At 30.9% G+C, this 25,416-nt stretch overlaps 1 protein-coding gene across 1 annotated transcript in view; it reads left to right on the forward strand.

Moving 5' to 3' along the window:
• LOC143057569 (uncharacterized) overlaps positions 1-25,123 on the forward strand; it is a 35,446-nt gene extending 10,323 nt beyond the window's left edge. Inside the window, exons 9-24 of the mRNA XM_076230886.1 lie at positions 276-668; positions 1,281-1,404; positions 2,120-2,492; positions 3,118-3,302; positions 3,625-3,720; positions 3,941-4,018; positions 4,569-4,676; positions 7,677-7,791; positions 8,374-8,449; positions 9,007-9,099; positions 10,047-10,148; positions 13,017-13,095; positions 14,035-14,220; positions 15,158-15,241; positions 16,175-16,258; positions 21,575-25,123. Of these exons, the coding sequence (XP_076087001.1) occupies positions 276-668; positions 1,281-1,404; positions 2,120-2,492; positions 3,118-3,302; positions 3,625-3,720; positions 3,941-4,018; positions 4,569-4,676; positions 7,677-7,791; positions 8,374-8,449; positions 9,007-9,099; positions 10,047-10,148; positions 13,017-13,095; positions 14,035-14,220; positions 15,158-15,241; positions 16,175-16,258; positions 21,575-22,440 (3,042 nt within the window). The 3' untranslated portion in view covers positions 22,441-25,123. The remainder of the gene's footprint in view (positions 1-275; positions 669-1,280; positions 1,405-2,119; positions 2,493-3,117; positions 3,303-3,624; positions 3,721-3,940; positions 4,019-4,568; positions 4,677-7,676; positions 7,792-8,373; positions 8,450-9,006; positions 9,100-10,046; positions 10,149-13,016; positions 13,096-14,034; positions 14,221-15,157; positions 15,242-16,174; positions 16,259-21,574) is intronic.
• The last annotated feature ends 293 nt before the right edge of the window (positions 25,124-25,416 follow it).

Genomic DNA, 25,416 nt, shown 5'->3' on the forward strand with positions numbered 1-25,416 from the left:
TTCTCATACCTTGAAACTATGTAGATAAGATTTTATCTGACCCTTCTTACAAATGAAATGAAATCTTATTCTAGAAATAGGAAATTAGGACACTGATTCTTGGTAAAAGGTTGGAAACTAGAGATATTTTATAATTTAGGTCACAACCTCTACAAATGTACAAATTTAGACAAAAATAATACCCAACTCTAGAAGTGGGGCTATATTACAATTATTGATTCCCTTTGAAATGCAATGAAAATTAAATATCTACATTTTTTTCTAACTTTATTTAGTCAGATACTGAGGTACAGAAAGAAGCTAAAGCTACTGAAGCACAAAATGAAACTAAAGCTACTGAAGCACAAAATGAAACTAAAGCTACTGAAGCACAAAATGAAACTAAAGCTACTGAAGCACAAAATGAAACTAAAGCTACTGAAGCACAAAATGAAACTAAAGCTGGAGGAGACCCTAATATGGAACATGAAGAGAACTCTTCTATTGAAAAAGAAGATAAAGATGATGAGGTTAAAAATGGTGATGAGATGGTTTGCACAGAAGAAAATGAAGAATCTTTCTGTCAGCCTGCTATTGAAAATGAGAAAAACTATGATGACTCAAATGAAATTAAAAGCCAGCAAGAACAGCAAAATGAGGAAGCACAGTCAGAAATTCAGATTGAAAAGGTTTAATATGTTTCTTAATATAGCCATATTGTAACTGATGTAGTTTACATAACAGCAAGTTTATGGTCTCTATTTCTTATCGCTTGTAAGTCATTATATTATTGTTTGAATATTTAACAGGTAGAAACCAAAGCTGAAAGTAAATATAGAAAAACTATACCTATGATAAGCTTTGCCTGTTTTTTGTGTGTTGGGTAAGGGGGAGACGTGGGGATATGGTCACTAATAGGTTCTTTATGTGTTGGGTAAGGGGGAGACGTGGGGATATGGTCACTAATAGGTTTTTTTTGTGTTTGGTAAGGGGGAGACGTGGGGATATGGTCACTAATAGGTTATTTGTGTGTTGGATAAGGGGGAGACGTGGGGATATGGTCACTAATAGGTTATTTGTGTGTTGGATAAGGGGGAGACGTGGGTACATGTATATGGTCACTAATAGGTTATTTGTGTGTTGGGTAAGGGGGAGACGTGAAGATATGGTCACTAATTAATAGGTTCTTTGTGTGTTGGGTAAGGGGGAGACGTGGGGATATGGTCACTAATAGGTTCTTTCATTCAGTTCTGTCAAAAGGATGTCTTGTTTTAACAACATGATACTATTTTCTAAATAAGGCTCCAGCATCAGATGTTACCACTAAAGAAGCATCAAAACCACCAAGATCTCTTTCAGACCAAGAATATGAAGAAATATTCCAGGCTGTTCTAGATAGATGTAACAACACATCTCTCGAAGAAAGTAAGTTCATTGTCATTTACTTCTTTAATAGAATAAAAATCTCAAGTCATCAAAAAAGGAATGAGGTTCCTAAGATTATGATAGATTTGAATTTGTTGCATTAAGAATGTGTAAACATAATCTGTCCAAATTTGAATTGTTCAATATTTCATTTACATTTCTCAACTAGCATGACTAGTATGTTTTAAAATTAAGATTTTTTTTTTGCCTACTGGTTTATAACATAATTGAATTAGATTTTTTGAACACATTTAAACATGATGGGTATTTGTCCTTTTTTTTTAATTTCTAGAAGCACTTTCTTGCAGAAGAAAAAAACTATATACCATAGGAAAAATTATAATGGCAGTTTCAGCAGAAATTATTAATGTTATCAATGTATGCTTTATAAGACACAAACTATAATGAAATTAATGTTTCAGTTGAAAAAATGAGCAATTTTTGTTATAGAGTTAATTGCTTCAGTTCTACTTTTAATCCCATAATATAAGGAATTGAATATGAAATCTCTACATGCCTATCATTTTTTTAAACATGCAAATTGTATCCATTTATTCTGCTCTTCTTTTCTCTCATGAATCCAGGCTGAATATTCTTTGTATTTCAATTTGACTAAAACTGTGAAATTTATAGAATGACTGTAATCATTTACTTATCATAATTAATAGTTTGTGGCAAATTTGTATGCCTAAATGTTAAATTACTTTTTTTTTAGTGTATGAGTCTTTAAATAAGCCTGTAAAAGAGAAAAAACAAAAAGAAAGGAAAGCTATTCCTGAAAAAGTTACAAAACCAAAACAGATGAAAGCAACAAACACCAAGAAACCAAAAGAACAGACACAGGCTCAAGTTGTTCCTACAAGTAAAAAGTTTGACAAAAAAAAGGCCCCCAAAAAATCAGAAAGTAATACAGATGTCAAAGTTCAAGAAGAAAAACAGTCCGAAAATGAATGTAATTCTGATGAAGAGCTTCAGTCTGAGGAGGAGTTAGATGTTCTGGAATTTGAGAATGTGGATGAAGTTGAAGAATGTCAGGCTCTATCACAGCTAATACCTGATGAAGTGATAAATGGTCTTCAAGGCATAAGGTTAGTATCTCTATACATTTTAATATATCTGTTGAGCAAAAATGCATTTTAATTATGTTATATAATATGTATGTATTTCCCATTAAATTTCCATATACAAACATATTAAGAACTTATAAGTTTGTTTTATTAAACATTTCTGTTGATGAAATCTTGTTATGAATGTTGGAAAATGTACAAATAAAGCCCTCTGCAATGAAAATATTTTGCAAGGATTGTGCACAAATTTTTATCTGATGCTAGTTATTTTACTTGTAAATAATGCATTCTATGGAGAAATCATCCCTCTAAGAAATAAACTTAATTTGAAATATGATGTTCAAAATAAAGGCAAAAATATAAACAGAAGTAAAAAATAAAATCAAAATCAACCTAATGTGCCACCTGACTTTTAACATATTACTGTATATTCAGAAATTATTGCGAAAAATGCGACAGGGTTATAATCACAATAATTAAAAAACTTGCATTTTGAATTTTTTATATGAATTAAACAGGATTTTTCTTGATATTGCAAAAATTAAAATCACATTTTAGTCTGAAATGACAAAATTGCATTAATAAATGCACGAAATAATTTCTGAATTTACAGTTTATGAAATGAAAATTTTTCACTTCTTTCCAGTAATACTATTGAACCAAACTTTCAAGATGTAAATGAGGAAACACCAGAGGGCAGTGAAGTAGACTACAAATTACCTGTACAGAAAACTCCACCACCAAAAAAAAGCAAGAAATCAGAAAATCATTCTTCCATTAAAAAACAAAAACTAGCACCTAAACAGCTAAACTTCCCAAAGAAAATTGAAGGTTTGTAGAGCAAAACTCTAAACAGAACATGCTATTTTCAATTTTTTGGTCTATGTGGTTAACATGTAATCTATACCAATTTTGTATTATATGTTATTTTCTTTTAAAATTTTCGAAAATAGGTGCCCTGTATCATGTTTGTATGTCTCTATGTCCATTTATTTGGACAATATAGAAAGCTAATAATGATGATATGATTTAAAACAAAGTTTCTGGGCCTTTTTTTTTTTTTAGCTTACTATGGTGAACAGAAGGCCTTCATATTTGGTTAGAAGCTTAACAACATGTGCATTCTTATAAATTTGTGTTTTGTGATTTTCAGAATTGAAGAAAGAAAGCACAAAGAGTGAAACAAAGTCAAGTAAGAAGAAATTGAAAATGGAGGTGCAAGTGCCCAAGAAACCAACAAGAGAAAAAGGTATATTTTATGAAAATAAAATTTATATGGGGTATATCTTAAATGGAAATTTGAATGAGGAAAACACTACTCAGAAAAAGTGATTGTTTCATATCAGTCAGCAATTATAATTCGATGAAAGCAATTACTTTTTTTTTATTATTATTTCTAGAATTATCATTCCAAAGGCTTTTAAAAAATTGATAGCATATAGAAATAATTTTAATTTTAAATTCACTAGAGACAGATAAACTGGCTTCAAAGGAGAAATCAAGGAAAAAAGAAATGCAAGAAAGATACTTGACAAGAGAAAAGCTAGGTAATTAGGATATCTTCGACTTCCCAAAATTTACAATTGTCTGTCAGACATTTGATCATACTAGCTGTGATAATTATTACCATTGACCATACTTACCTTTTTGTATATTACTTTTTGGTAACAATCCAAGAAACATGTACATTAACTGTTCATTCTGTATTCAGTATTTAGCACAAAATTATTATTAATTTTTCAAAGAATTTAGCTGTCTTTTTGTGCATAAATTGAATTTTAAAAAGAAAAAAGTAGCTTATATAATATCCAAGGTTTAATCAAATGTATGGTTATAGCAAGACAAATACCATCCAAAATCAAAATACCCTGGTCTTATAATAATTTGCCATTAAAATTAATGACTTACAGAAATTGTCTAATTGAAGTATAGTAACAAGAAACTGTTAACTTTAAGATCTCATAGAACTTTTCCTTTTTAACTGATATTATACACTACAGATGCATTGCTTTATTCATGTTATTAATGATGTTCAGCACAATTTTCTGTTCGATTATATATATATGTGTAATGATTTATTTTTCTTTGCATTAATAGGAACATGGGTTCAGTGTGGGGATAAGAACTGTTCTAAGTGGAGATTTTTACCAGACTGTGAGGATCCATCAGAACTACCAGAAGTTTGGACTTGCAACATGAATAAAGGTTAATTCTATGTTCAATATGCAATGAGAATTGTACAGTTTAGAGTGTAACGGGTTGCTTATGTATGGAAAACTGGTAAAAAAAATGCATTTGGAGTTTAAAATATAAAGTAAATGAATTGACATATTTTAAAATGCTGTGCTACATAGGAGGTAAAGCATTTATTCAATATACCTTAAATTCTTACAATTTGATCATGGTACACAGTACTTAAGAAAATAGTTTGTGCATAACAAAAATTATTAAAGCTAAAGAAATGTGATATTTTTATGCCCCACCTACGATAGTAGAGAGACATTATGTTTTCTGGTCTGTGGCTCTGTTCGTCCGTCCGTCTGTCTGTCCGTCCGTCTGTGGTTCCGTTCATCCGTCCAGGTTAAAGTTTTTAGTCAAGGTAGTTTTTGATGAAGCTGAAGTCCAATCAACTTGAAACGTAGTACACTTGTTGCTAATATGAGATGATCTTTCTAATTTTAATGCCAAATTAGACTTTTGACCCCAATTTCACGGTCCACTGAACATAGAAAATGAAAGTGGGAGTTTCAGGTTAAAGTTTTTGGTCAAGGTAGTTTTTGTCGAGCCTGCAACTTTTGTTGCAGAAAGCTCGACATAGGGATAGTGATCCGGCGGCGGCGGTTTTAGCTCACTTCTTACAGTGAGTTGACTGTTAGTGTTGCTCTCCACCAATTGCAACTCATTCAAAATTTTGACCAAATTGCAATTTGTTTTATTAAATCAAATTGTTCAGTCAAAATGTGAAAGTGCAAGGTGATAAAATAAAATATACTTACAATCCTATAAGACTTTAACTCCACTTTAATGATGTTGTGACAAAAATCAGTTTATCAGTTTGTATAGTTATATTATATTCATTTCCATGCTGAAGGGGAACTGTTTATTTTGAATTGCTATTAAATTGTCCAAACTAAGCTTTCATATAGTTTTTCTTTCTAAAAGTATTCTATATTTATAAGAATCAGATATCATTAACATTTTAAAATAAACATCATGTATTCAGTAAAATATGTGTGAAATAACAATAAGCTATTGATAAATTTTCAGGGGAGATAACCTAAAATATTATTCTTTTGAATAAAGACTTTTTGAAAGAAAAGTTATTATCTCCCCAATGGAAACTTCTACAAACATATATTGCAATTTTACACATATTTTACTGAATATGAAATGTTTTAATTCACATAATGTCTGATTCTTATAAATATAGAATACTTTTTTGAATTGCTATTAAATTGTCCAAACTAAGCTTTCATATAGTTTTTCTTTCTAAAAGTATTCTATCTATAATACTAAAATTACGAGGTCCAATTTGTCAGCCGTCATCATGTAAAAACGATGAATAAAAAAATTCAGCTTTATATATAACTAATATAGTACAAAGGTGTAGATTAAAAATTACACCACTCCAGGCCCTTTTCTTTTCCAAGTAATTAATATTGCCAATAATTAAGAAGTTCAGGGTCGAGTCCAATACCGATACCAATAGTATATTCACCTGTTACCGATTACCTTATCTGTACGTTCCGCATCTGACAGGCGCACCACCAAACAGTGTATTCAGGATTAATATGTTATATAGTATTACACGGGTCATAATCACAGGGTTGACACTACTTAATTGTCAAATTGTTACCTATTGTAGTATTTTAATCAGTTAGACTTTCTAAGATAACAATACGAATACTAAAAATCTGGACTAAAATAAGGCGTATAGGTACAGTTTTCAATTTGTTAGCGGGCATGACGTAAAACAGGGAATCAAAGAATTCAACTTTATTTATGACTAATATAGGACAATGCTGTTGATTAAAAAGTACTCCATTCCAGGACCTTTTGTTTTCCAAATAATTAATATTATCAATAATTGATAAGTTCCAGTTCGACGGGTTCAAACAGAAAGATTTGAAAGCGGAGAAAACTGTGTATCTTATAATCGGCATGACTTAATCAAATGACGATACTAATACTAAAATAAGGCATGCGCATAGTTATATACTTTAATTCAGTCACGGACCTGCGATATCACGGCTGTGCTCTAGTATTTATAAGAATCAGACATTATGTGAATTAAAACATTTCAAATTCAGTAAAATATGTGTAAAATTGCAATATATGTTTGTAGGAAGTTTCCATGGGGGAGATAATAAGTTTTCTTTCAAAAAGTCTTTATTCAAAAGAATAATATTTTAGGTTATCTCCCCTGAAAATTTATCAATAGCATATTGTTATTTCACACATATTTTACTGAATATATGATGTTTTATTTAAAATGATATCTGATTCTTATAAATATAGAATACTTTTAGAAAGAAAAACTATATGAAAGCTTAGTTTGGACAATTTAATAGCAATTCAAAATAAACAGTTCCCCTTCAGCATGGAAATGAATATAATATAACTATACAAACTGTCCGAGATTATCTACCTGTACTCCATCATCGAGGCTAGCGGGCTGCCAAGCTGACCAAACTGGCCCTGAAAGCAGCCGTTAGTGAAAATAAACATCAAAATAGTTAAAAAAACCAAAATCTACTCACCAAAACCAAGATGGCGGCCTCCATATTGCGACCTCCACTACTTGTTCCTGACCCATGGCACCAGAATATTTAAAGCTCACCAAACGCCTTCGGGCACCGAGCCCACCGTGCGAGGGCTGAAAGGCCAGTCAAGGTCGTTAAACACCACCACATATATATTTTGTCACAACATCATTAAAGTGGAGTTAAAGTCTTATAGGATTGTAAGTATGTTTTATTTAATCACCTTGCACTTTCATGACTTGGCTGGGTGTTCTACAGCAGTTGGTTCAAATTTCTGACCAGTTGAACAATTTGATTTTAAAAAACAAATTGCAATTTGGTCAAAATTTTGAATGAGTTGCAATTGGTGGAGAGCAACACTAACAGTCAACTCACTGTAATAAGATTTCAAATTGCCATAACTGTATGAAAATGAAGAAGTTATTGTTTCTGTTTTTTACAGATAAAAGATACAACAGCTGTGATATTGATGAGCAGAATTATAATGAAGATGAGCACATATTTACAAACTTTGCTGAAGGTTCTGTTGTTTGGGCTAAAATGGCGGGATTTCCATGGTAATATATATTATGGAGTTATAATATGCTAGAGATGTTCTGATTATTTTTTGTTGTTGTCAATTTAGGTTAGTGAGGGCTATTATTATTTTAAGAGGGAAGAAGGGAAGTTTATTTTAATTTGAAATAGGTTTATGGGTGGATTGTATCTCCATTTAATGTTAGTAAATAACTTGAAGCCTGTTTTTTGGATGCATGTCCCTTAAAAATTCTTACCCTCCTACATTTTAAAGAAATAAAATTGACCACATTCCCTAAAGCACATCAATCAATTATTATTGTGTTAACTAGTGTAAAAAAAAATATGTTCGATAATGTAGCCTAGTAACATGGTTAACATGTCTAAAAAAAAAAAACACAATTTGATTAAAATCAGCTGGACATATTTTGCATGTTCTGCTCTACACGTTTTTCACACCCTTTTGGAAATCAGTCTTAGTAAAAGTATACTTGTATAGCATAAAGAATACTCTCAATTTTATATTTGTGCACAAAATATGATTTAGTAGAATTATCTGTTTGATTTTCCTGCAGCACAATTAAGACATTTTCTGTGATTACTATTATAAATGATTTTTACAGGTGGCCAGCTATGATAGAGATAGATCCTGATTCAGAGAGTTATTTCATGTTAATGACACCATACAGCATGTACCCAGTAAGTATTCTCAATAGCAGTATGTCACTTACACAATTTGTTTCTATAAAATATTTCAGACTACTTTTAATACAGACATTAATGTATTCTTGTTATTGTGAATCAATGAACTCTGGCAAAAATGTTAAATCCAATTAAGCTAAGTGAGGCAAGTTGTGCAGTAGTTAATAATGACTTTTGGGAATTTCAAGCTAGTACAATTGATGATCCACATACAAAATTTGGAGGTAAAGTTGTACACCGGGAAAGTGTACTGACTGATATTAGCAAGATGTTCAAATCTATAATTACCATCCTCCTAAAAAACAAAATATAAAAAGTGGTATAGTAGGTTCAAAGTTACGAATAATGGCAAACATTATTCCTAGTAAGTTCAGAAACCTATCTGATATATTGTCTCTTTAATAAGAAAATTCACACAAAGTGTTAAACACAGACCAGTTTAACAAATCCACAGTTTAGAAATAAACTGAAGAACTACAAGATACAATAATTTGTTCGAAGTTCTTCACGTTGTATAATGTAAAGAAACCAATGTGCATGTTTAATCATTACAGAGTCATTACCATGTAGTTTTCTTTGATGATAAAGTATCTAGAGCATGGATCAATTCAACTTCAATCAAAAAGTATACAGAAGATAAGGATATGGTAAATATTTGTATTTAATATCAGTTATAGAAAAAATCAGATGAGACCAATGCAGTAATTATTAAGAGGTCCATGGAAAAACCAGGCAGTGGATAGCACATGACATATTTTGTTTTCCAAATTTTTTCATCTATTTCATATCACAAATTCATTCTTTCTCAAAGTTAAAATTTGTTTTTTATTAACTGCAACAAATAAAGAGAAAAAAAATACATAGAAAGCACTGAAAATTCATTGAAAAGGGGAGATAACTCTTCATTTTTGTACAAAATTTTGTTGCGTTGTTAGTGAACTTTAAAATCATTTTATGAGCCATCCACTGTTGATTCAAAAATATCTTTGATATATATATCCTTTGTATGATTATATACATTGCATTGGACCCAAAAATTCAGTGGGAAAAAAATTATGTTGTGCCACCCATATCAGGATTTGCCTGATATTTACTTGGACAGCCTCCTTAAGAGATTGGCTTGTTAAAATGCCTGATCGTCTGACGGCTACATGACTAGCACATGACAGTCAAATTTTTACAGATGTTCACTTGTTTTATTTCGACTGGGCGATTTCAATTTGAATTTTTCCTGGAACTATTTTATTACATTTGTTAAGGACTCCTGACTTTACAGTAGATTTTCATGAGTTGCACATAATAATTGTAGTACAATTTATTTTTCCAATACCCAATAGGTGTTTGCTAGGTGCAGAGTTTGTTCAACACTTAATAGTATGGTTTTTATGACATGATTCAAAGTAAATATTAAAAGCAACAGAATATTTATTCATATCAAAATCTAATCCTTTTGGAATTTATGCTTTAAAGTCTTTTTAATGAAATAAATAGAGGTATTGAATCATTGGTCAGGGTTTTTTTCAGTTGAAGACTGATGACTGTTCTTCCTTTTAACTACAAAATAGACATAGTATAAATACCATATATTTTTCAGACTCCAAAGCCCACAAAAGGAGGGAAAGGATATGCAAGTTTTTCAAAGGATTTAGTGAAGGCTAAAACAAATGCACTTCTTGCTTATGATATGTCAGTTAGTGTAAGTATAGTATATAATTTGTTCATCTGATTGATAGGATAGACACTAGAAAGATATTTAGACTTCTTAAAGTTCTTACATTTTAAACTTTTCAAATGAGGTCAAATAAAATAGTATGTGTGGTTCCAGTTACATCTAAAAAAAAAAAATGGTAGGGTAGGTACTAGGTAGGGATTATTTTTTTTTACATTGAGTCTATGGGAGCAACATTCTGACTTTAACAGTGCTTAATGAAAATTTGACAAAAAAATCTTTAAGGTAGGCAGTTATTAAGACTAAAAAAGAGTGTGGGTAGGGTAATTGAAGCCACACATTTATTTTATTACGCCTGACTACATAAGCATTGGTATTTGATCTTGAAATAATATTTAACTACCAATTGTCAACAGTTACTGTTTTACTCTAGATAATTGACTAATTTAAAATCTCTTTGCAAGTTACAGGTTTGAAAAGTTGGACTAAATTTGTGCATTTTGTTCAAACAATATTTATTTTTAAACCATGAGACAATCAGATTTGATACAAATTGCTATTCAGAATTCACTTTCTGTGTTTACTGGTTGGTCTTTTCTTCTCTTCAAAAAGCTGATCGATTATATTTCAATTGTTTTGTTGAATTTTTGAACAGTTGATTATTTGTTACTCTTTTTATTCATAAAAGTTTTGAAAGAAAAAATCATTTAAAATTGATGAATAATTAATCCCATGAATAACTATAAACTAAAAGAAAAAAAAAGTATATTGAAACAAAATATTTGTCTTAACCCTTAGACAGCTGCATTCATTTCTAGTGTACTTTTGTGTATTGCTGAATAAAATTTTCATCACTGATGAAATAAACATGTTTATTTACAATTGCTGCATCTTTGTAAATATTGAATATTCATCAATAAAAGTTATATAAAAAAGTATTGTTAGATTCTAAATTTTTTATTTATTTTATTTTTGTGTGAGTCTCTGGTCATTTATTACCTGTACAGGTGCAAATAGAGGTAAACAAAGGTAAATTTAATTTTGTTCATGTTTTATTAATGAATCCATGGATGTAAAAACTTTACAAAAGTATCCATGACTTCAGAATTCAACCAATATAGTTGAAAATCTCTTTTAAGAACTAGTTCCATTGTGATTATTAACCCTTTTAACGCTATACACGGCATATGCTGCGATGACATACGCCGTCTGCCACTGCTATTCGCGGCATATGCCGCGATGACAACAGATTTTTCATAAGGACTCTTAAACCATTCGGTTTTCATTCGGGTCCTCTCTAATTTTTCCTTGTATGAATCTAGGATATGCAAGGTCTCATTTGCACTTGAAATCCCGGCAATTTTTATTGTAAAATCATGCAGTAGAAGGAAAATTGAAGGGAAATAAAAACAAATATACAAATGCTAATGGCAGAAATCGGAAACGAAGCTGTAAATATGGAAAAATTTCAGCATTTCTATGGCGAAAATGACGACGAGGATTAGTGAAAAGGTTTCTTGTTATCTCAATGTGTTTATTACATTCAATTCGTGTGGGAAATATGATTTGATCGATCATTACGAGACGTAGAAAAAGGGGGGAAAACCGACGTTGACTGAAAATTTTGAGGATGGAGCCACTGATTTGTGCCACGATTACATAATACGTTGTGTATGGTGCAATACGCTACGGAATCAAGCAATTGGTGTCTTCTTTATTATATGGCAGATAAAACAACAAAATAGATGAAGACTAAAAGTAGTTTTTATTCAAAATTCAACACAAATGTAATAAATTACACCTTTTACCTGTTAATTACCTGTAAATGCAGGTAACCTGATAAAAATTTTACTGAAATAACTGTCTAACATTACAGTTCATACTCTCCTGAACATTTTTCATGCAATAACTTTCTCTGTATCTCTTATAACAAAAAAGATACAACAGTCTGAAAAGGAATATACTGTTCTAATGAATGAACACAAAAAAATGCAGCAGCAGCAGCCATTTTTCTATTTTTTTGTGTAGCTTTGAAAGGGTTAAAAGAAAAAAGTTTCTGCTCGGACCAACGTCCTTTTTTATGCAAGAGGGACAGAAGATACAAAAGGGACAGTCAAACTCATAAATCTAAAATAAACTGCAACTATTTTCTGGTATTCCTTCTGACTTTCACTGCGCCGACTTTTACTTCAGAAATCCATGTACAAAGATATTTATACCACAAGTTCATTGATATAGCTTTCATCAATAAATAATCTTCACAAACTTAAAGTTCTTATCTATTGATGTCAGTGATCAATATTGGCGCAAATGATAAACATCCATTTCGAACATGGTCTGGGGAATCCCTGTGGTTCTCGCTTTAAAAGTTTTCTGTTCACAGATTTGCTAGAATGAATTTATTTCCATCTATTATATTTTCTGTTCTCGTTCAAATCCTTAAAATCGGCCGCAGCAGTTACATTGTTATTGAAATACTTCTGAACGTGTTGGCCATCACTCCAAACAATATCCGCCATTTTGTCACTTTTTTCATGCCTTATACCTGTCTTATATATACTTATTTAAAGTCAAGAGACACTCGATAGAATGCAGATTTTTAACCAATCAAAATCCATACAAGTCTAAACTGCTGCAACCTCATGAATATTGACACGGCCAACTCCATGGTAACTGTGTGAACAAACGAGTTACGGAAAGGACTATAGTCGCGTGTAGCAGTAGCGGACTGCTTTATCGGAACGACAATAGTCGCACGTAGCAGTCTAAGGGTTAAGCTATCTGCTATTTAATTTAGAATTTGATCATATCTAGTAACTTATGAATAAAAAGCTCAGAGAGGGAAAGGATTTATTAAACTTGTGGTTTTTGAATGAATCTATTTTTTGCTTTCAGGATAGGTTGAAGAATTTTAGTTTCGCCAAAAGATATAGAGGAACCTATGGAAAGGTTTACCAATCAGACAGTTCACAAGGTGTGACAAATTATCATTGAGGATAATTTTTCATTTCTACAAAACATTTTATTTGTTCTGTGTTATAATTTTATTGCACAAAAATTCCTCAGTATTATATTATATACTGGTATAAGAATTTTGAATGCAAAAAATAAAGGGCCTTTCCAGAAATAAATGTATGAGGGGTCATAAGGGACATTTTATTAAACCTGGCCATGCTTAAAATTTAAATTGATCATTTGATATAATTATTAAATGCTGAAATAACCAACACCCATCAAATGTTTATCAAAGTGTCTTCTTAGTTATATATTATAAACTGTATAGTTTGTATGATAACCATGCAAGTGGTGTTTTTTTTTATATCAATCTTGGTGCTATATTTTTGACGAGTTCAATGCTTCATGGTTAAAAATTTTACAAAAAAGTAAAATGGTTATTTCTTAGTTGTTCAGGCTGCTTAAAAATCTTAATCACTTCCAATCAAGGCTGTACCTTAATTTGCTTTTTGATAGGCTTTCAAACCACCATGTACTATTTAAAAGTTCTAAATTTTTTTTTTTTTTTCTATGAAATAGAAACGTACAAAAATAGCAAACTCTAAGAGTTTAAATTCAAATTGGAAAGTTCCTTATCAGATGGCAAAATCAAAAGCTCAAACACAACAAACAAATGGAAAACAACTGTCATATTCCTGACTTCGTACACGCATTTCCTTGTGTAGAAAATATAGATAGCAGATTACTTAGGTGAACTGCCTTATAAACAAGGTGATACTACTGTGTATAGATATTACTGAAAACAGAACAGATTAAATTTAACATTAACAAATTAACAATGATCAAAACAATGCAGGATACATCCGATACATATGCCTGCAAAATGTATAAAACTTTGTTCAAATTATTTTAATGCTATTTTTGAAAAGTCTCTTGAGCTGCTCTTTTTTAATTCTAGAAACACCAAAACCTAAGAAGAAACCTAAGATAAGGAAGAGAAAAGTAGAAGAGATAAGCAGTGGTATGATAGACTCAGCATTAGAGGAAGATGATAATGAAGAAGCTGTATTAAAAGGGATTGAATCAGTGTTGGATGCTATTGATGATGAGCTTGATGCTATGGATGAAGATTGTGAAGATGAAGGTACGATAATAACAGGCCATAATCATTGAGAAGCGATACCCAGAACTTTTGCCCTCCTATGCTATTGACAAGTATGGCCTAAAGTTTGGAATTTTATATAAAGTATTCATGGAATAAATTGAAAAAAATACCACATACAGGGTATGAATGGTGAAAGTACCAGTCAACATGAAAGGTAATGAACCGCCTATTATAATCATTAAATACTCTTGCATTACTTATTCTTCAAAATTCTTTGAATATTAGAGAATAGGTTCAGCCATTAAGTTGCAGTAGTACCGGTAGTTAAATATATGCTAAGGTATTGGCACTTCAACCCTTTTGTGGTGGATAGTGAAAGCAGCTGTGACATCCTTTTTAAAATGAATGAATGAGGTAACATTCAGTTTTCGTTCTTATATTGCACCATGAACACTTTATTAACCCCCCTTTTTTCAGTAGATAGTAGGTGGTCTCCCCCTACTTAATTTCTGATATAAAGGTTGGTTACTACAACTATCAAACATCAAAAGGTCATTGATACTTTTCAAGTATATTATAATGGCCAAGACTACCACACATGGACTGGGATTGAGGTTAGAACTTTATGCTTGTCATCAGTTTGGGAAGGGGGGATCATTTTATAGGATGCCCCAAACTATTTTCTAAATTCTTAATTCACTACTGACATTTAACTGAGGGCTATTCCAGAAAAAAATGTATGGGGGGGTTGGGGGTTGGAAGGCACATTGTATTAATAATACATGGGTGATGGGTATCAGAGCAACTTTTCACACTATAATGCACTATACATGTAATTCTCAATTACAGTTGTCTGGGTGGCAGGTGCTGACAAAAACTGCCTTCCAACCCCCCCCCCCCCCCCCCCCCCCCCCCCCCCCCCCTCGCATACATTTTTTTCTGGAATAGCCCTGACAAAAATAATTATTCTCTTTAGATGATGAAGATTTCAAAATGTCACAAGAAGAAAGCAAGACAAATATAACAAAACATGGAGATGATAAGAAAAAAACATTAAAAGGTATGAATTTTATATCATCAGATTATTACATGGCATTTTTCATATCACATGTATTATCAGCCCTAGGTTCAATATCAGCCCAGGAGCACGGCTCGAGAGTTGATACTGACGGAGGGCTGATAATACATGCCATATGAAAAATGACATCTTATGATCTTTTTATCATATGCTTCAACAATGGAGAAAAATAAGATTAATATATTGACCCTTTTACATGGTTCTCCAATAGAAGTTCAAAGAGTGAAAATTCACGAACGTCAGACCCCAAATGTAGTACATTCAATATTAAATCTTTCAATCATATGCCTCAACAGAAAAGAAAAACAACATTATGATATATTTTGATATGGACAATTAAAAAAATAATTCAACAACATACATAATGAACAGTGTTTGGAAAAGTCAACATTTTTAAAGTAACATTCTAAATTATGTTTGAAACTTTTAAAAATGCATTTATTTGATCATTTGTTTGTTGTTGGTTTTTTTCATTTAACACAATATAACTTCTTGTATCCAAATAATTGTTTTGTACCCTACTTTGTAATGTTTTTCACTGAAAACGTACCAATGAGGAGTATTTTTCCTGAATTTGCCGAGTATCATCGGAATGCCATGCTATAACGTAACGGAAGAGCATATGATAAAATTAGAAGCATGGAATAAGCTTTTCATATCAGCCCACTAAGCACCAATTCAAAAATATTCACATAAATCTAATGCTATTATGATATCATACGGTTAAAATCATATGTTATTTAGTCTAAGTATATGATAATAAATATATACAAGCTTAAGACAACTAAGCAAATCATTGAGTTTAGACCTTTCATAATGATGCTTGTCATCAGTGTAGGAAGGGGGGATCATTTAATTGGATCCCCCAACCTTTTTTCTAAATTTTTAATTATCCAGACATTTTACTCTTTTTAGGTGATAAAGATTTCAAAATTTCAGAAGAAGAAAATAAGATAAATATAACAAACCATGGAGATGATAAGAAAAAATTGTCAAAAGGTAATTTGATTTTGTAATATATAAAAGCTTATGACATCTTGCAAGTATTAAGAAATGGTATCCTGGTTTACAGGACTGTTTTGATTTATGGTTTTATTATGTATGCACAGTATATACTGTGCATTATTTCTAAATAAATGACCATACGGTCTTCAACAATAGACAGAATTTGGTTACCCAAAATTTATGTATTTTGTATTAAGGTTTGAAATAAAAGTATAAATAGTATAAGAGCCTTACAAATATTTTCAATTAAGTTGATTGAATTTTATCAATTTTACTTATTTTATTTTGCATTTAGTTCAGGTTTTGATTTTTTTTTATATGCTTTTAAAATAAAATGCAGAATTGATAGATTTTAAAAATGCATAAATCCAAGGGAGATAATTAGATGTATATTCTTGAATTGTACCTCCTAAACCATCTGATAAGATCAGTGGCAGATCAAGACTATCATAAGAGGGGGCCTGCTCCAGTCATGCTTCAAAGATTCCCTGTATAATCAACCAAATTTTTCCACAAAAGGAGGGACAAGCTATCTGAACCCCACCCCAGCAACCCTTGCTCACAAATATTTTTGCTGGAATTTTGAATACTTTACATGCCATTATTCTTTTAGATCTCTTTAGTATCAATAAAATTTCAATTGGGTATATAAGACTGGCGCCATGCAGGCATATTAAATCTCAAAATATGACAGAAAAAGAAATATGACATTTTTATGCCCCATGATGGTGATTTCTGGGCATTATGTTTTCTGGTCTGTGCAATAATTTGTTGATCCGCCTGTCCGTCTGTCCCGCTTCAGGTTAAAATTTTTGGTCAAAGCAGTTTTTGATGAAGTTGAACTTCCAATCAACTTGAAACTTACCGTAGTACACATGTTTCCTATGAGATGATCTTTCTAATTTTATTGCCTGATTAGAGTTTTGACAGTGTGAGTGGGGCGATTCCCTATACTATAATAGACACATGCATATATCTCAATGTTCTAATATATTAATTTCAACTCAAAAATCTGAAAATTTCTGTCTGACTTTTTTGTCTGACATTTTGTTGAACAGACAGCTACAAGTTGAAGACCCATTGGTGGCCTTCGGCTGTTTTCTGATGTATGGTCGGGTTAATTGTCAGAGGCGGATTTAGAGGGGGGCAGGGGACCCGGGCCCCCCTTTTTGGGAAAAAATTTGGTTGCTCATATAGGGAATCACTGAAGCGTGACTGGAGCGGGCCCCCTCTTAGGTCAGTCAGTGGGCCCCCACTTATGAAAATTTCTGGATCCGCCACTGCATGGTTGTTGTCGCTTTGACACATTCCCCATTTCCATTTTCAATTTTATTATAGAGTATCAGTAAGGGATTCACTGTAGCTATATGAATATGAAGCTCAGCAGATATTTGTTTTCTTATTTAACCTGTTATAATTGTATTATTTAAATAATAACAATTTTGGAGAAAACCTCTTTTTTGGGTAGGGGCCCTGGGCTGATTTCAGGGATTTCAATGAAAACTGAAAAAAATATATCATATGCTCCTCAAAATTTATTCCTAGTCAAAAACTGATTTCTTTTAATTTTATTTAGGGGGAAGGGGAAATCATTCGTAATTGAAAATCAAATTATCAAAAACTAAAGGTTTTGTGCTAGGATTTTAACAATAATGATTTCTGTAGAAATGGTGAACATGCAATTGAGGTAAACACTTTTTTCCTGTTGAGCCAAAATCTAAATATTTGATAATAAAAAAGAGAAACTTAGAAAACTAACCAAAAAAATCCTGAGATATATATGTTTAATTATGTATTAAAAATTAATGCTATTCTAAAGTGATTCACGTTTTTCAAAACCTTTAAAGTATCTGCTGATAATGCATACAATCACACACTAAACATGTCACTGTGGGTATTTTTATAATAATTTAGCTATGTACACTATAATCCTCCAATTACAAATTTAAATATTTTATGTTATTACCTCCCTTGGAAATGGCCAGATTACAATTTCATAATTTTTTTTGTCAATTTAATTGCTTGTAAAAAATCAATAATATTATTGAATACTTCAAACAATAAGTAAACTAATCAAGTTCTTATTTCTTATGTTTAGTTATTACAATTGATAATATTTGTAGTAGTTTAAAAATATCTACACTTTTATTTTAAACCAAAACAAGAAATATGAGAACTCAACGTAACTTAAATTTAGTGCTCATTGTTGAAGACCGTATGGTCATTTATTTAGGACACATGCACATTAATTATGTGCATAATTTATTACAAAGTAGCAAGTATCCCACTGACCCAGTACCTTCAAAACCTCCCCCACTGAAAAGAAAGTATAAGTGAGAAGTGACTCAAACAGTAATTTAATTTCGTTTGTTGCTAGTCACTTCTAATACTCTAGTTCAGGGAAGCAATGCGCATGTGCATGATCAATCGTGATTTCGCGTTATCGACTAATTAGATACGAGATTTGATAAACTGGGGGCATTATCAGTTTATTGATTTACCAGATCGGCATCGTTATTCCTGTAGTCATATGCATAATTTATTTTCACATGCTATGGCAAACGAAAATATATACAACATATGACAAATAAAAGGCAGCAGAGAACAGAAGTTACAGAGTATACAATAATATTATGACATTATATGTAATCTTATTTTCCAAGCGGCTGCATTTGAATAAATGCATAGTTTTACTGTCAGAGATTTAGAATAAATTATCTAACTTGTGCCGATTTGGCCAAGAATAGTAGAATAAATATAAAATTCTATGCGCACAGATCTATACGTTGGACATGATAAAACAAAATGATATATTCGTCTTCCAAAACATTCATATTGCAACATATACAAATTCTATTTTCTCTTTGAGTATTCAGATAACGACCAACTTCAACATGTAATCTAAGTGTGCCGCTACGCAATTTTGTTAATATAGATACATTACAATGAAAATCTAAGTATCTTTCAAAACCAAATACTACTTTATATCGTTTATAAATACAAAGTTTGTTACATTCTTCTAAAGCTGAAGATTCCACTGACATATTAAAACAGACTATTTTGACCGTTATGTTAATTAATCTTAATTACAAAAGGAACGGTTAGATATATGTCACCTGACTTTGAATGTTACCTTCACGCAAAAATGGACAGATTCATGCTGTGATGTTCACTTTAGCAGATCGTCTGTATATTCAAGAAGGTACAGGTGCTATTTCATTACCATATCTGAGGAACTGATCTTAGGTCATAAAAATAAAAGTCAATCAACACCTAGGCCATATGGTATCATAAAGTTTTACCTTAAACTATTAATCTCACCAGGCGACAGTTAAAGACAATTAATATACCCTTAATAATCGTAATCATGTTCTGACAGTTAGGTACCATTAAAATATATGTTCAAAATGCTAGCTCTGATTGCATGCGTGTATTTATATAAATGTTTTGTGCTTAATTCAAATGCATCGGATATTGACAATTTTTGAAAGGAGGGGGAGATGGGTCGTTCAACATTTTATTTTGATATATTGTGAAGCATACATAATATTGTATATAGAACATCTAGTTAATTCCAATATATATGTCAGAGTAAAGCATTTATATCTTATAAGTGGGTGCAGCTTTTTTGCTAAGATTTTAATTCCATATGACGATCTGAAGCTGTTTGATTTTATGGGAACTTTATATTTTTATTATGGTTTGAACAAGGAACGTATATACTGTACCAAGGTTTAACGGTCAGATTATTTATACAATATTGAAAACATAACATTTATGAAGCCATGATGTTTATTTTTTATTGAATACATCGCATAATATCATTCATTACGACTATGTGTTATGACCAGCAACAACTTTTCAAAAAGCTCCGTCTTACATGACAATCATATGGTTTAGATTGTTTATCTATATTCTCCAGAAAAAATGCTAAAGAGAATAAATTATGTAGTGTCACCATTGTATGCTATACTGTTTTGGCAATTAATGCCATTACGCCAGCATGTTTTTGGAAATTATTCTCAATCAACAAAAAAATATATTTCTGCACATAAACTTCTTCAAAGATCTTCAAAGTTCTTAACAGCTTCCAGGGACTTGAAGGACCTCGTTCCTTCTTTATCAAACATTTCGTTTTGGCTTTTTGCAAGCAGTAATTTCAATTTTCTTTTCCAATTTTCTCCCGTAATTTTTAAACACTATGTCCCGAAATTTTTCAAAATATTACTTATTTTACTTTATTACACATAAACATAAACAAACAAAAAACAGATGACACTCAACGACTTCACAGGTAAACGGAAAAGCGGCAGGCGTCCTAATTAACGCCTATTAAACACCGAATATTGATGTGTACCATATATGACTTTGCCCCCAGTTCAACCAAATCTCGTATATTCTCGCATGAGTTTTAATTAAACGCTTGACCCACTCAGAATTCTAGGTCGTGAACAATCTTTCCCTGAACTACTGTATTACCATCTCAAAACAATCATTTTCTCAGAATTTGTATCAAAATACATCTAGTTAAAGTGCATTTAGTTTGAATGAACATTTTGATTGCAATGCATTAGTCAATTTGCTTTTCAAGCAATTTTTTTTTAAATGCATGTTATGGGAAAAATTCCCTATCCAAAGGTTATGTAAAACATAATTTTTTTAGAATCTGTAATATTCAGGTTGATGTTTAATTTGATACAAAAAATAGTTAATTTCTTCAATTACTCATTAAGGAAAAAAAACATATCTCTGAATTATAAGTATACAATTTTGTTTTGCATATAGAGAACTAATCAACAATTAATTATTTGCTCAAATGGTAACCATTTTTTGCAAGTTTGAAGAGACGATTTCAACTTGAAAAAATACTGTTTTTCCTTTTGGTATTGAGATTGGACAAATAAAGGCAACAGTAGTATACCGCTGTTCAAAAGTGACATAAATTGATTAGGATAAAACAAATCCGGGTTACAAACTAAAATCTAAGAAAACACATCAACTATAAGAGGAAACAAGGAAACAACAGAAACACTGAAGTGCAACAAAAAATATAAGACAACACAACATACATAGAAACGAACTATTAGATAACAACTGCCATTTTCCTGACTTGGTACAGGACAATTTAAAAAAAAATGGTGGGTTGAACCTGGTTTTGTGGTTAGCCATATCTTGTGCTATTATGGCAATATTAAATATACCTTTTAATTAATCATAGAAAATATAAAGCAAAATTTTGAAATATATTGTAAATTATCTTCTATCATAACCCATCCTTTATGAATACATGTTTATAGTTAATTCTTTCAGAAACCAAACAGAATTCAAGACAGAAGCCTAATAAAAAAGCAGGAGAAATTAATAAAGATTTGAAAATGAAAATTAAAATTAAGAAACCCAAAATGTTTGAGGAAGAAGAAATGGTGGTTCCATCAATACCAGTAAAATCTCTAAAATTTGACAGTGATGTATTTACTATGGATATGAATGATGATTTACCAGGGGATTCTAATACTACAGACAATAATGGTAAAGATGCTGACGAGAAATCTTTAAACCTTGAGGGGAAAGAAAAAGATGAATTAAAAAACACTTCCACAGCTCTGTCAGTGAATTCTCCCAAATTTGAAAGTGAAAATTCAATTTGTATTGATGAAGATGCTGTGGTGCATGCTGATAATGCACAAAATGACAGTAATTTTGAAAATGATGAAAATTGTGATGATTCTGATAGCAGTCAAAGTCAAAATGATGATGATTCTGATAGCAGTCAAAGTCAAAATAATGATAAGTCTGAAAACAGTCAAAATCAAAATAAACAATCTGTTGAAACCACAAATACCTCAAAAGAAGACACACTTGAAGAAAATAGTGCTACTCATATAGACAATGATTCTGTTTCTGACAATAGTTCTCCTGATAATGAGACATCTTGTACAAATGTAGCTACAGCACATGATATTGAAATGGACGATAGATCACAGGAGGTGTTATCTTTGGAGCAGGATGAACAAATGGTACCAGGAGAAGAACCAGCACATACTGATGAAGAGTTAAATTTAGAAATATCTAATCCTATTGAAGACAAACACCCATCACAGGTTATAAATCGTACCATCGCCCCTGTTACCATTGAACTGGCTTATGATTCTGATCCATTTGATATGGAAGAGTAAAATCTAATCAAGGACTGTATTGTACATTGTTATCTTTTTTTATGATATTGTTATCTGTTATTTTAGATAATGTAAAACTTAAGCTGAACTATCATCCGAAAAGGTTCTTTAAAATCATTTAATTTTTAGAGGATAAATTCATGTGTTAATGTCACTTTAAATATTCTTAATATAGATAAATAAGATCTTTTGATTCATCAATAGCAAATTCCCATGAACATCTAGAAATGTCTTTGATAGATGTGTTATGTGTGCTGCAGTCATACAATGAGTCAAATTTGCTTTCACCAACTTTCTTGAAACTTTTACCTTGGTAGGAGAATTTAAGTCTACGTGAAAATTATACTTTCAGAATTGAAATATCATGGAACAAACCAAGTTTATAATTTCAAGTTTAAAAGATGTTCCCAAGGGAACATCTGATTTGGCATAGTGCGTAGTTAAAATTTGATAAAAAACGATCCAAACATTACATTGTTCATACTCTGTTTGATGCTCTCTATAGAAAAATGATTACACTAAATGCTAACCTACCTTCACTCATAGAAATATCTTAAAAGGTCATAAGACTTCTATGGCCATGTGTTTAAATTATTTGAAAGTGTCTGTTCAGAGTTTGTTAATGTTTTGATATTTTTACTTGTAGTAAGTTAAGTACTATCCCGACACTTCTTTTCACTCCCTCTACAAACAATTAAAATTCTACCTCATAAATTATTTCTGAAAATTAATCTGAAAATGAAATGAAAGGAACTTAATTAACTGAAAATTAAGTATGTGCCTGAAGAGTACTGAATTTACTACAGTAAACATGTCTGAAACTGACTGGACAATTCATTTATTATCTGTTTTTGACTGGCTCAGATCCCGATGACTGACTAAATATTTAATTTATGATTGTTATTTAAATAAAAATAAACATAACACTATTGCAGTCTGCACCAAAACTACTAGTCCAAAGACCAATATTCTGACATTTATCTTATTGGCAGAAACAACTACCGGTAGTCCAAATAAAAATTTACTAGTCTAGAGTGCAATAAAACATATGAAATTTGTAATTAGAATAGAGCTAGTATCAATCACAACCACAGAGGACTATTCCAAAAAGAAGTGTCGCTAGGGGGCAGATAATTATGTTGGTGGGCTGTAAAAGTTCTAAATGTTCTTTGTGAAGCAAATATTGCATCTTTTAGTTTATTTAAATGCATTGGTGGACACCATTTTCTTGAAAAGACTTGACTTGTAATCAAATTGTGAACTTTCAATTGTATTTTTAAACATGGTGTATTTCAATTGTGCTGCATACTTTAGATCCTTTTAGATTATTTATGGGTATTAATTTTCATCATTTTGGTGTGCATAAACAAACTATGTGTCTTAGAGTATAACACAATACAAATATCATAGAGGCTTGTATACAATATTTAAAAAATCATAATATTAAGAATCCTAAGAAAGCTTTTTTTTTTGCAATTCCACACAAAATTGAACCCACAAAATTAAATAAATCCATAAGTAGCATCATGCATTTTGTATATAATACTTCATCTCCATGGAAAAATGATTTTAACTATATTCCAATATTTAATTTATAATATGTTAATTTGTAAATACACAGCTGTTAACATATATTGACTGTTATGGATAGTATATCTAGTTATATACACTGTTATTGTTGAGGATATATTTCTATAGATCTATTGTTATTGTTGATTTTTGTATTGATTGTCAAAATATGATTTTTTTTCAACTGACATTTAAAGAATGATATTTTCATTACACATATAAGGGCAGGGAAAAAGATTAGCAGGAGCCAATGCTACTGAAAAAACTGTTTGGGAGTGATGTTAATTATTTCTCTGTTAATTGTATAGAAAGTACCAAACCAGCAGAAAAGTATTTTATTGACATATTTTGATATATGGTTAATAATTTTAATTTACCATAATGCTGTAAAATTACAGCAACTGCTTTCAAAAACAGATTTTTGAATATTTACTGTAAAAAGAAATATTTGCTTTATACAAAATTTCTTAAAAAAAATATAATTAAAATGATTACTGACCTCCATTGGGTATCAAATTTATTTTTCCTATAGTCAGTGAATTAGAACTTTATACATATATATAAAATACAGGTGCGGAACCATTTCCCCATTCAAATGCATTGATTGTCCCAAAAAAGTTGGGGGTTCCAACCCCTGAACCTGCCCTCTGTATCCGCCACTGAAATATGTTGTTATGTTCATCAATGGTCTATAATGTTGCCAAAATGATGAGATACTATTCAAAGACATTATTTTGGTTATCTGTTATTTGTTATATTGTTTTTTTAAACTCTGTGAATTGTGGAGATATATTGTTATAATGCATTAAAATAGCGTAATATATTATGGTCTTAATTTCTAGAATGAAAATTGTTATGAATTATAAAGTTTGTGTGATTTGCTGTTGAGTCAGTATACATTGTTATTTAAAAAATTGTTAATGTTGCAAAATATTGAAAAACTTTATAGAAACATGTTATTTCTATATGCTGTTGTCAGCTGTTGTTAATATTTAATGAGATTATTTTAGTAAATGCAACTTACTAATCTTGTTATTTTATGATGATTGTTAATGAATTGTTGGATTGTTCCTGTTCATGACTACATTGTTGCCAAATAAAAAATTATTTAAAAGATGTTTTTTTAATTAGATTATGCTGGTTAATGAAAGGAGATGAGGAGAAGGATAGATTGTAATTTGTATTTATGAAATCAAATGCCCAAGAAGCGTGCTAGCATATACAGCTTAAATTATAACATGGCCACTAGTATTCTGTGCTTTACTTATGCAGCAATTGGCATTTAAGTTGCACCAATAATACATCTAAATAGTATAGAATATATGTATTTATATTGAAAATAGACTTTTGATAATAATGTTATGACTTAGTTTTTTAAAATAGCTCAATATAACATATAAAAAAGAA

The sequence above is a fragment of the Mytilus galloprovincialis genome, chromosome 13, assembly GCF_965363235.1.
Source record: "Mytilus galloprovincialis chromosome 13, xbMytGall1.hap1.1, whole genome shotgun sequence".
In the NCBI taxonomy this organism is placed as follows: domain Eukaryota; kingdom Metazoa; phylum Mollusca; class Bivalvia; order Mytilida; family Mytilidae; genus Mytilus; species Mytilus galloprovincialis.